The following is a 12058-nucleotide window of genomic DNA, read 5'->3' on the forward strand; positions in this document are numbered from 1 at the left end:
CACAATTAATACGCGTATTATATTCCATCCACGCGTTTGGTTTTCTCGTTTACAGTGACTCACGCGTGGCTTCCGATCGCGTATGGGTAAACGTCTAATAAGCCTCGAGTCGTTGCACCGCCTATAATTTATATTCTACTTTTTTTACGTATAGGTATAAGTGTACACAGCAGTAGGCTGCGTGACTATTTGGAGCGTGAGATCGAATTTTCGTTCGTTTTGGACGTCGTTGCACGCACGAAACTCTTTGTCAGAGTTTTACGACGCTCTAAATTTATCGAAAAAAAAACTTTTTTCTGGCGCGTCTTACAGAACCGAGTGAAATTCAGCTTTCCGATAAGGAAAATTCTAGCTGAGATGTTATCAACTTATTGACAAATTTTCGACTTTATTTTTAAATTGAAAAGCGAATGTTCATGTTGGTCATATATATGAAAAGTAAAATAAAAATTAGAAATCGGTTCACTTGCACCAATCGAAACACATTGCAAGACTTCCTTTCACACGTTGCTAAACTAACATTCGATTTCGACTGTTCTCGTTTGCTTTTACATTACTAGAACCTAAACGCTTTCATATGCATAGGTTGTTAATCGTCGTTGTTTTGGTGACATAGGAAGTTTCGAATATGTGGGCATAATTTTTCAAATTTTAGCTACAACTTTGTATAGGCAGTTCATTGCCATTATCTAATCAACAAACTTGAATCCATACGTCATCAGTTTAAATCATCTGTCCGATCTTTATCCCTAGCCTACTAGCTGGATGATTTGATCTATTGTATACTATAGATCTGTTCTATAATACTCTTAACATTCATCGTTTACATCGCTTTATTGTATTAATGTATTAGTATCATTTGTATTCCTTTTTCTTTTGTAAATGGCATTCCGCCCGTTTAATAATAAATAAATAAGCGCGTGTAAGTCATAAATCCTAAAAACTATCTGCGAAAAATCGTAATGAGCGTAGATATACGGGATACGTTCCTCATTGAGGTTACAGTTGTCGCTGTTTAATACTACGAGATTAACTTTGTCATCCCCGCGAGAATTACTCATCCTTTGTAGAAGCCAAATGGAGACGAAAATTAATAAAGCAGGATGATTGCAGTATGAAAAAAGTTTGCTCGTACATTATGCTTTTGTAAACTAAAGAAAGTCGTTAAAGCGAAATTTGATTTTATGAATAATCGTTGAATAATAAATCACCACGCATACATTATTCATTTTTTTTCTCTCAAGTTTTAAGTTTTCACATGCCTTCTACATACAGGTATGGAACTTATACTCTTTGATATCGATCTACAAACGTTTATCAACTTCCCGACTGTGAAAATAAATAGTTCTACGAACCAAGAGTAACAAGTTTTAGGAATTGTTGGAGAACTAATTTGAAAACAAATACTTATATTTGCACAAGATTGCGTTCTATTTTTGTACATATTTAAATATAATAATATTTACGTGTTATAAAAGCATTTTGTTGCGTTCAACGTATTTATCATTAAAGTAGGTTCATCATATCTATTTAATTGTAATATTCCACAAAAAATTAATATTTTAAGCAAACTCATCCGTCTGATAAAATTAAAATTGAACCATTCGAAACTCACAAGCGATCACCTATTGCCATCACTTATATTAACAAGTCAAAGAAATCATGGAAAAAAACTCATCGTCATATACGCGAGAAAGTAGTCGAAGAGACAGCAAGTTTTGGCACGACCCGTGACCTCGAAACGATGTCAGGAAGCACGCGGAAGTAGTCGTTGTCACGAAGAAAAGATGAAAGTAAATAGTATAAAGAAAGGGGTCCGCCATTTACACCTGTAATAACAGCCGGCATTGTATAGGGAGTTTTATTGATGCAAATAATTTGTATTGCAGTTATGATTAAAAATTTCTGAGTGTTAGAGGTTTTCACACCTTAGGCTGGGATATTTTTATTCTTGTCATATTTGTGAAAAGCATTTGATCTTTGCTTGATAACGGTTTTCTTATTCTTGTTAATCAACGTGATAATTGAAATTTGTTAATTGTGTAACCAAAGCTTCGTTCACAATGATGAAGTAAATTTTTCATGATTATTACGTTTTAAACTTAGATGCATATTGTTCTTTTCGAGTTTTACTTCTAAAAAATAAATCAGTTTAACCAACGTTTGTTTACCTTGCATAATAAGCAGTAGCGAACGGTTGACGTCGGAAATGTCATTAACAATCGCGTGTATTTTTAAAAAAATACGATGCCAAGCAACTATTATAAGTAGCTCGGCATATACATACATCAGATTTTCATCAGCCAAGTTTAAAGCTACTACATACTCATAACTTTTTTTTTAAATTTAATTTCAATGAACAATTTTTAACCCTAAAGAATAAAACTCCTTCAAGTTTGGAATCCCTCGTTTATCACGCAATAAAAAACTTTAAAATCACGCTCATCAAAAATCACCAAAAAGCACATTTCCTATAGCAACGAAAGTCATTCCATCATCACTTTATTTACCGCCGACTTGAACTTGGCGAGTCATTCGCAATTGGCCCCGGGCCAGTGGTATATGTGGCTCTTTAGCTATACACGAGTAGTCTCGGCAAATTTTTTTCCGCTTTCTTTTTGTCTCGAATCAGTGTCTCGACGAGCGTCTATTCTTCTTTGTGGCGCAATTTTTAATCTGCGCGCTGTTGTTCTAGACGATTTCCGTGGTTTTTGGTTCACGGGCAAATAAAAAAATGCTATACAGTTATCGTGAAATATTTGAAAGAACGATTTGAAGAAACGAAATCCTAAACTGCCATATTTAATCATACTTAATAAATTAAATTACTTTGAAGTGCAGAGCGCTTAAACTCGTTCTTATCACGTGTAACGCATATAATTTCGCGAAAAAGGAAAAAAATATTTACGATGGCATCAAATAACGCATTCAACGCATACAGCAATCGTTTAACAATCGGCTGGGAACTCCTTGTGTGTCCGATTAGTTACCATATAATTAAACGCAGCAGTGGCGAAATCGCTGTCGCGTGTTTATAGTTGAATAATGTAACGTTATACACTATAGAGGGGAACTATTGCAACGCTTATGCGCATCGGTGCGGAATTTGACGAGCCGAGACGTGAAAATCAGTTCATTCAGCGGATGCGCTGAATGAACTAATTTTTTTATAGTTACGAAAAAGTAGTGCGTAATGCCTTTTTTGCGAGTGTTAAAGGGTCGAATGACGTGACAAAAGATGCGATTATTGATAGAAGTGCAAAGAAGACATTAACCGTGTCGATGCTGTATCTTATGGTCAGTCAACTATACAGTTAACGGGTCGTTTTTAATTTTTTATTAACTTAAAATCGATCGGCTTTGTACGACTGATCGAGATTATGCGATCAATGATCAAGTAGCGGTAATTTTCGCTTAGAATGCATTTTAAGAAAGCGATGTACTCATTGAACTGATAAGTGTAAAACGCGATACGAATTTCGTGTTATTTATTTATTGCAAATAACTATTCGAATTTTCTTGCATTAATTATAACAAGGAGCTTTCTACCTCTAAACTATCGTGCATGAAAAACGCAATGCAAGTTTATCCTCCAGCGCAAGAAACTCTGCAACGACTTCATCCGACAATCGACAAAGCATCCATAGTATCTATTGCAACAAAACCAACCAAACATCTCGAGCCTCGTCACGCGGTATAGTTTCACCGGGTTCACTCGCTCGTGTACTTCGTAACTGTAAAGTTTCTTCTGAGCAAGGAAAGTGCGCTTATTATCTATATACCTTTGAAGTCGTCTATTGCTACTGCATGAGCCGCTGATCTCGTTGAAGTAATAACGGATCATCTCACGCACGTGTTGCGAGAGAGCAGAGAGGAATTTGTTTGGCCGATTTTTGTTTGTTAGACGAGGCTTTTGTGTATAGCGAATAAAGGAAGACTGAATGGATACCAGATTGTTAGTCTGATTACTGGGATGAAAAGAGAATTTTGGTGCTTACACTCTTTTCACCCCATACCACTTACGTAATTATATTCTGTCATTCCCGAGTAAACAAACCGAATTGCGATACACCACGGAAAATAAGCAAGTCGTCGTTTTTTACGGGGTCAACGAACGGCACCTGGATTTTCTTCGCTTTCTCACGTGTGCGTATAGCCTCGACTCTGCTTATTTGGAGCGTCTCTCCGTCTCTGTGCATGCGCCGCGTGTACGCGCGGAATTTGGTTTCGGTTACGACGTTTGCTATCGAGACTTTCTCATAACGCAACACACGTCTGCTCATGCTCGGCATGTTTCTACTTCGGGGATAATTGAATTTCATCTTTCGCAGCAATCCTTCGACGATTTCTCTCGATCTTGTGTTCGCATTATATTATCCTCGAAGGTTGCAAGCCTATTTTATCTTCGCTTTGGCAAAAAAAAACGCTATAAAATTTTGTACTCATGGACTTTAAATGAGACGAATTAGAGGCTCGAGCGTTTTTTACTGCAGCGTTTAACTCCTTCCGCATGAATTACGCTCAAGTTGAAACATTATATAAAATTTCTACTTTGAAGGTATAATTTTATATGTCATGACTGTAAGTAAGCCTTGAATATTTTTTACTGAGATATTTGTTGAGAAACTTTCTTATATCAAATATAATCATCAGGGGGAAACTATTAAATATTGCTTTTAATTCAATCATTTTCTACAGAAGTGTGAAGCAAAAGTCTAATCGACATTATTAAATAACAACAGAACAGCGGCATCGGGCCTCCAAATAAGCAGCTCTCATATAATAAAGCCTCCACCGGCGGCAGCAGCTGAAAGCCGGACAATCGATCGTGGCCGAGAATCAGTTTGCGTCGACCTACTCCCTGAGACTCCACTTCTATCTCTCTCTCTCTCTCTCTCTCTCTCTCTCTCTCTCTCTCTCTCTCTCTCTCTCTCTCTCGCTTATGCCCTTCACACGGAATAGAACGGAACCAGACTCGTCAAAGAAGTCAAGAGAGTAGCGCGCATATGCGAAAGGGGCGGACGCGATTGTACGTCTTCGAATTTCGATGCCGCAGAGGTTGACCTTTCGCTAGATATCGCACGTGCAGGCGAGTGTCTGTGAGTTGTTTAAGGACCCGCGAAGGTCTTTTGTTTTGCAGTAGCAGGATTTTTAATTTTCCTACTGGCTTAATTTGACAATTTGGTTGTTTATTCCTGAAATATTTTTCTCACCTATATTGATATAATTAAATATTGTCCAAATAGTACAAGTTTTTGAAAATCCATACAGAATGTCAGGAACGAACAGAGTCGAATATCCAACTCTCAAAAAAAAAACTTTTTACAAAAGTTAAAATCTTGGCAAGAAAAAGGCTAATAAACGTAGTGAAATCTCTAAATATAAAAATGTCAAGTAAATGTTTTTTTGCTATACGCATTAAGATATAAAATTAAAGTTAAAATTATGTTTTCCCAAAAAAATCCCAAATACTCTTTCTTGCCTTTTTCTTACCAAGATTTTCACTTTTGAAAAAAGTTTTTTTTTTGAGAGATTTTACATCTTTTACAAAGCATATTCTTCTTGCTATTGCACTTCATTAAATCTTGATCTATTCGATCGACAACAAGCTACTATTGGTTCAGACATTGATCGCATCGCGCATATAACCGTATAGCAATATATGCATATATACGTATAGCATTACATGCATATTATTATAATTGCGTGTCGCCGAGCAGCAGACAAATGTCGGTAAAGTAGATTAACTACTGTAACCACTGGTATATAATACCAAATATACTCACCGGAAGTCACGTGACCGGAAGAGACGAAAAATATCGGGAGAGGATGGAAACTCTGAACGAAATGAAATATACCGAGCAAATTTTCAACTTGCAATATTAAGTTAATAACTTAATATTCTTGAATGAACCTTTTATACATGAAAAATTAGGATAATATATTTAAGTAGATACCAAAAGATTGCGCATACGCGCAATAATAATGATTTGAATGCAATCGAGATTTTTTTTAAGGTTAGGAACACCTAATTTCAAAGTATATAGGGTCGCGCCGTCGACAAATCGTAATTCGTACTTTTTCTTGCCAAAGCGGCGCTATCGCGCCCCTTGATCCTACATACAAGTAGTCGCATCAGTTTCGAAAACTCGAGTCGAGAAAGTTTGGACCGATGGACCCAAATACATAGCATTATATTTGATCATCCTTTTCGATGCGTGAATCGTATTTGTGCGTGAATATTTATTCGCCCTTATTTATACTATTATTTACACGTAGTAAAATGCAAATCCTAAACGCTTGTATAATAAAATAGAAACACTTTCTCCTACTCGACGCTCTGTTTTGTCGATTTTACGGAAAATTTTTCCCGCGCACAGTTAATAAACCGACGCCTTCCTGACCCAAAAAAATGTGACAAGCCTATTCGGATATTTTGCCTACCCACTTTCTACTGTTATATGCGCGAATTCCGAAGAGTATAACACCAGAAAAGCACTATAAAAGTGAAAAATCTTCACTTTTGTATACGAAGTTGTCCTCTACAAGTGGATCACGACACCTAATATTTTCAAACAGTAAGAAAGCATCCGTCGATAAATTTTGAAATCAATTACTCGTTACAAATCACCTACTTTCGTCGTATCTCCGAAAGCGCGAGCGATTCGCGTAGTTTTTCGAACTAGAGAAAGCCAGCGAAAATAATGATGATGAACATTCATTGAAGGATTTATCTGTAGTAAGCATACACGTCCAGAAAGAAAAGAGAGAGGAAGAGATGCATTATACAGTCCCATATGATGGATGTACGTTTGTCGCGTCAATTAAAAGCTCTGAGTTGGGAGTATTATTTTATAAGCTACGATTTTGCTAACTGTAATTTCAAAGTGACGCATTGCATTTAACATATATTGATCTGCAAGTTACTTATCGGTAATTAATGTCTACAATTCCTTTATTTTATTTATACATACATATATTTATTAAATGTTATCGTGTACAAACACTTCTCGTATAATGCACGAGATTGAATCTCAAATCGTTATCACTTTTAGATCTGAATCAAACTGCGTATGCAGCTAAACAATTTGTTGCATCAGCTAAGTTTGGGTATATACTGAAGGAACGACCGCTCAATGCACAAACATTTCACTGCAAAAACTATCAAACTGCAAATAAGCACCAGACCTTATCAAGAAAATGAACAGTCTATCTCAACACTTTCTAAAACTCGCAAAAACCATTGTGCGTATATTAATACACATTATTATACCAACCATTCCGAATCAAAATATGATAACGAGCCCGGCATAAGTCGACGATTTATCAAAAATTTTTTGAATTAACGGTGCGCGCGCACTCGAGAGATTGAATAACGATGTCGGCTAGAGCTCGCGTGTCCCACATTCTTGCGCTTGTCCCACATAGACAGCTCGCGCACGCGCGCGCGCGCACGCCGCGGGGAAAAGGAACGGCTTAGCCGTTTGCGCTTCCTCTTTCTTAGCGTCGCTACTGTTGCTTGATTTCTCACGAGCAGATGTTGCTCTTCGAGATTCGGAGTAGTGTGTATCGGAGGGAATTCGTTTTCGGTGTAGCTGGTGTGGCTATAACTGTTAATTCAGGCGCGTCGCTTTGACTTTCTTTTCAAAAGCGCTCTCGAGTGTTAGAATTGTTTTAGGTTGTTGATTGCGAATACTCACAGTCAAAATTGTAACTGCGTTTGACGCAGTTTCAACGTTATATGTTTTTTACTAAAATAAAGTTGGATTCGTTCGTTTAGCCGGCAAGAAAGTCGAGAAAAACGAAAGTCAAGTGCCTTTGACGTCAGTCGTAGATCGGTGCGTTTCGTGTGTTGAATCAATCACGCGGTGAACCGAGAGCTATATCTAAAATTAGAAGATCCATTAACAGAGCTGTCATCATAAAACGCCAAATATGAAGCGAGATTATAAAAATATGTATCCATATGACAATAAGTAACTTATTGATTTCGCTGGAAAAAATCTCTCACCTATTGCATTCGCACCCTCAGAGAGGCAATAAGCCGGCATCTCGCGCGGTCAGTCACGAGACACCCCTTTCGACTCGGTTTCAATTTATGAAAGCGACTCTGAGCGTATGATTGCGCGACTGCATATTTTATGTGCGAGCTTAATTGCGAACTCGCGTTACCTTCGGTGTGGAGCGGCGGAAAAGTCGTTAAAGCAGGAATTTTCCGGGATTGGATGTGTCGATCGACAGAGATGCGATCATTGCGAGCGAATCGGGCAAGAAATTGCAGAGAGAAATTTTTACTATTGCTGCAGCGATAAGTCGGCGTTATTCTGTGTTGTTGAAACTTCTATTTTTCATTTTATACGTGATCAGCAAGTTTTTGAAATTAAATGCCTATAGTACTTAGTTGTAACTTGTACACGTATGAATCTCGATCAAAGTTGAAATTTCGAAATCGATCAGCGAATTATTCTATGGTATTATATAAATTATGCAACGATGTACCAACTGCGAAATCCCTGCAAAATTGCACACCTCGCACATCGGACACTCGTTCCAAGTTCAAGGCGACGACACACTACCCTTTCAAAACAATGATTGCACCTAAATGTAGTCGACGATATGCAATCTCGTACCTCAACTCGATCAATCTTATCATCACGATAAAATCTGAAAGCTACGATGAAATTCAGAAGACTTTCGAGACCGATTTTTCAAAGGTTATCGACGATCGTTGAAGCACAACACATGACCATCTTCTCTGACGCACTTTGAAACAGTCCAAATCGCATAGGTATATTTTAACGAACAGACATTAATTGTTCGAGATCAATCGCTTCTTTGTACAGCGCAATACGTACAGGTCGAAATCTTTTATCATATGCAAAGTACATCAGCTATACCTACACGTCGGAAACAGGCGACAAGCCGACGTGATGCAGATATAATCAAGTGCAATCGTGTATACGTAACAGAATTTCAAAGGTCAAGTTTAAACGGATTAAGTGTGTCTCGAGAGATCGATACAGGGAATAATTTACAGAAAACGCTTGGAAACACGGCTTTAAAACTGCTCTATTTTTGGACGATTCAGCCCAAACGTGTCCAACCTTTTAAGCTGGAACGAAAGTCCAATTGGAGCGTAGACTAGGGGAACGTCGTGGAAAACTACTTTCACTCATGGTTTCACGGTTAGAAAGGAAGGTGTTCGCGAGCTCTGCGCTGAAAAATCCCGACACGGAGACTCGTGAATTTGTAGTGTGCACGATGTGATATTTAATGATAAATATTATCGTCGTAAGCTCAAGAAATAAGCGTTCGTAAGAATTGAAATTCGCAGAAGATGTAACTGACGCTCGATTTTCCGACTTTTTTCAAAAATCTTCTCCGCCATCATGCGGATAGCTCGAACCTCACGTAGGCTCATCTTGGCTCGGGGACTAAAAAAGCACCACTTTTGAAATTATACTCTTCACGAGCCCTAAGTACATACGCGCGTTCTCTTTCTCCTTCGGCGAACAAGCCGAGAGGTGAATCACCTCGTGGTCGAAAGAAACTCGCCGGTGCTACTCTTCCGATAGAAAGTCCGATCGTGCAGGTATAACACTTATACGTTCGCCGGGAGATGCCGGCTCAATTTTCGAGATAACATCGGGACGCTAGTGCGGGTATATTGCAGTAGGAGTTGTTGATTTTATGCATCGCGACTTTTTTCTCGAAAATTTAACGTTCGTAAAATAAACCGGTTTTTGTAAGATTTTACGTGCTATAATAACAGCTCTATAGGCCATACTTCGTTGTACTTGTTTCGGAAGCGTGAAATTATAGATTTGATTTCATCGATCACTTCAATGATACGTAAATTTGTCATGCGTGTAGCTAAAGTACTATTTTTATCAAGCCATTCGGAAGTTGCACGCGCCGTTACGCAATGTTTACGATTTGTTTTCAGATTTTCCGCACAAATATAATAATCGCGATACAAGTAATTTCAGGTCATTGCATTCGAACGTTATCACGGTAACGTATTATATACTATTCAGCATTTCGTTCTACAACCAGCCGCAATTTTTCGCCCCGTGGCAAGAATAAATACGATTATATCGCGAATCCAAGGTGACTGTCACAGACGCGCACGTTTTTCGCAAGGTGCGCTCCAACGCTTTTAAGCCAATAATGGTAATAGCATTTTTTCTCTCCCTCCCTTATTTGCTGCCGGCATATTCCTAAAACGAATTTGCGGAGAGTATTTTCTGAGGAAAGATTACGCCGCTGGCTGGGATGGCGTATATGATTTGCGAAAATTAAAATTGCACAGTGAAAGTGAAAATAACACCGAGCGTCGTGTGCAGTGTATAGTAAAAAGCAATTTTAGCAGGTTTCTCTATGTAGATGCGCGTGTTCTAGAAGCAAACAAGAAAGCTGCGGATTGTTATAGGGAAATCTTTCCGTTTACTGGAATATTAAATCAGATTTTTTTTATTTACGCTGAAGCATATGGTCATATTTTTGCGAAAGTAACATAATTTTTACGAGCGATGATAAGGTGTGGGACGAGTACTTTATGAGAAAAAAATCGCAATGAACGCAGGAAGCGGGTTATCGTAATGTAGTCACGAAAGATAATACCCAAACGGTCTTTAATTTTATCGCAAGACAATATTTCGGTTGAGATTGAACATTATCTGAAACATATTTCAGGATTCAGTGGTAATATACTATACTTAATATACTATACTTGGTATATAACTAAACTGTTGTATATTATACCATATAGTTTTTATAATGTTGAATACGCTAAACATTAAAATGTACCGATGCATCGTGTTAAAGCCGACTGACCCCCAAAACCAAGACTCAACCCTGAGACCGCACGTCGCGACGCGGTGTATGTGCAACCTGCATACCGCCGCGGCGCACGCGGATCGATTCCCCCCGGGCGAGAGAGAAATTCTCTCTCTTTCTCTTTTCCGACGCAGCTATATTTATATGATAGTCGCGGCCGACGTTCACGTGCACGCGCGTTAACGAATCGGATTATTTCTATTTAGGTGTCGAAGGTCCGTATAAGATGTGCATCAGCGCGAAAGTTGGAAAAGTTTAATCTCCGCGCAAAGTAGGTCTGCAGGCCATCGGCAAGTGAGAGAGTCGCGATGAAACTCGGCGCGAGCGTATTTACCTCTGCCGCGGATTGAAAACTCGCGAAAACGCGCAAGCCCCCCTATGTATATATCGATCCTATAGCCGGAACTGCATGTCCGCGGTGGACTGCAGTCGTGCGAGCCGCCAGACGTATACGCACTATGTATAACCAACTAACCTTTAGCTTGTCGTAGGTCGTGTCGAGTTCGAGCCGATGCACGAATGGGTTGAGTATGTCGGTGCTGACGGGCTGCTCCTCGGAGAGGATCTCGTCCTCGTCCTTCCGCCCGTTGTGCAGCTTGCCGCTCTCCTCCATTATCTCGTCACCCACGACCGTCGTCTCTATCTCCTTGTTCCTGTACCGCATCTTCGCTGCTGCTGCTGTTCACACTCCTCAACAACACACTGTTCACTCCCGAGGATTCGCCGACGTGAATATTTCTTCTCTGTCACTGCGTCGTATGCACCGGAGAATAACAATCCAGACTGCTGCTCCCACTGCTGCTGCTGGAGAGCGGCCCTCCCCTAGCAGACGACGCGCGCGCGTTTTGGGGTCCTATTGCTCAGCAGACGACGCGCGGGCCCAAAGTCGCTGCCCCTGACTCAACTGCATGTCCTCGCGAACGAAACGACGCGCACTGCACGGGAGATGTTGGTGAGAGAGAGAGAGAGAGAGAGAGAGAGAGAGAGAGAGAGAGAAAGAGGCAAAACAGAGGGAAAGTGCGAGAGGAAGCTGCTGCTGGGCACACAACAGCGCACCTAGCCGTTCTCGTGTCGCCGCATCGGCGCCGGATCAAAGAATGCGCGGATGCTGATGCGCGTCGAGCGAGTCAACTGCCGAGCGAGTGGTAAGGCTAGGTGGGGGGAAGACAGGGGTGGGGAGTGACCGCGCAACGCGTATACTCGCGTGTGTATTTATGCA

The 12058-nt window shown here is 39.7% G+C and overlaps 1 protein-coding gene across 2 annotated transcripts in view; it reads right to left on the bottom strand.

Annotated features, from left to right (window-relative positions):
• LOC100120270 (lysophosphatidylcholine acyltransferase) overlaps positions 1-12026 on the bottom strand; it is a 26658-nt gene extending 14632 nt beyond the window's left edge. The window contains exon 1 of one of the 2 annotated variants that reach the window (XM_001603879.6): positions 11315-11940. In XM_001603879.6, coding sequence (XP_001603929.1) covers positions 11315-11503 — 189 coding nt within the window. In that variant the 5' untranslated portion in view covers positions 11504-11940. Of the gene's footprint in view, positions 1-11314 lie in introns of both variants that reach the window. The other variant, XM_031929422.2, reaches the window with a different exon arrangement.
• Positions 12027-12058: the final 32 nt, after the last annotated feature.

Source organism: Nasonia vitripennis, chromosome 4 (assembly GCF_009193385.2).
Source record: "Nasonia vitripennis strain AsymCx chromosome 4, Nvit_psr_1.1, whole genome shotgun sequence".
NCBI classification, from domain to species: Eukaryota; Metazoa; Arthropoda; class Insecta; order Hymenoptera; family Pteromalidae; genus Nasonia; species Nasonia vitripennis.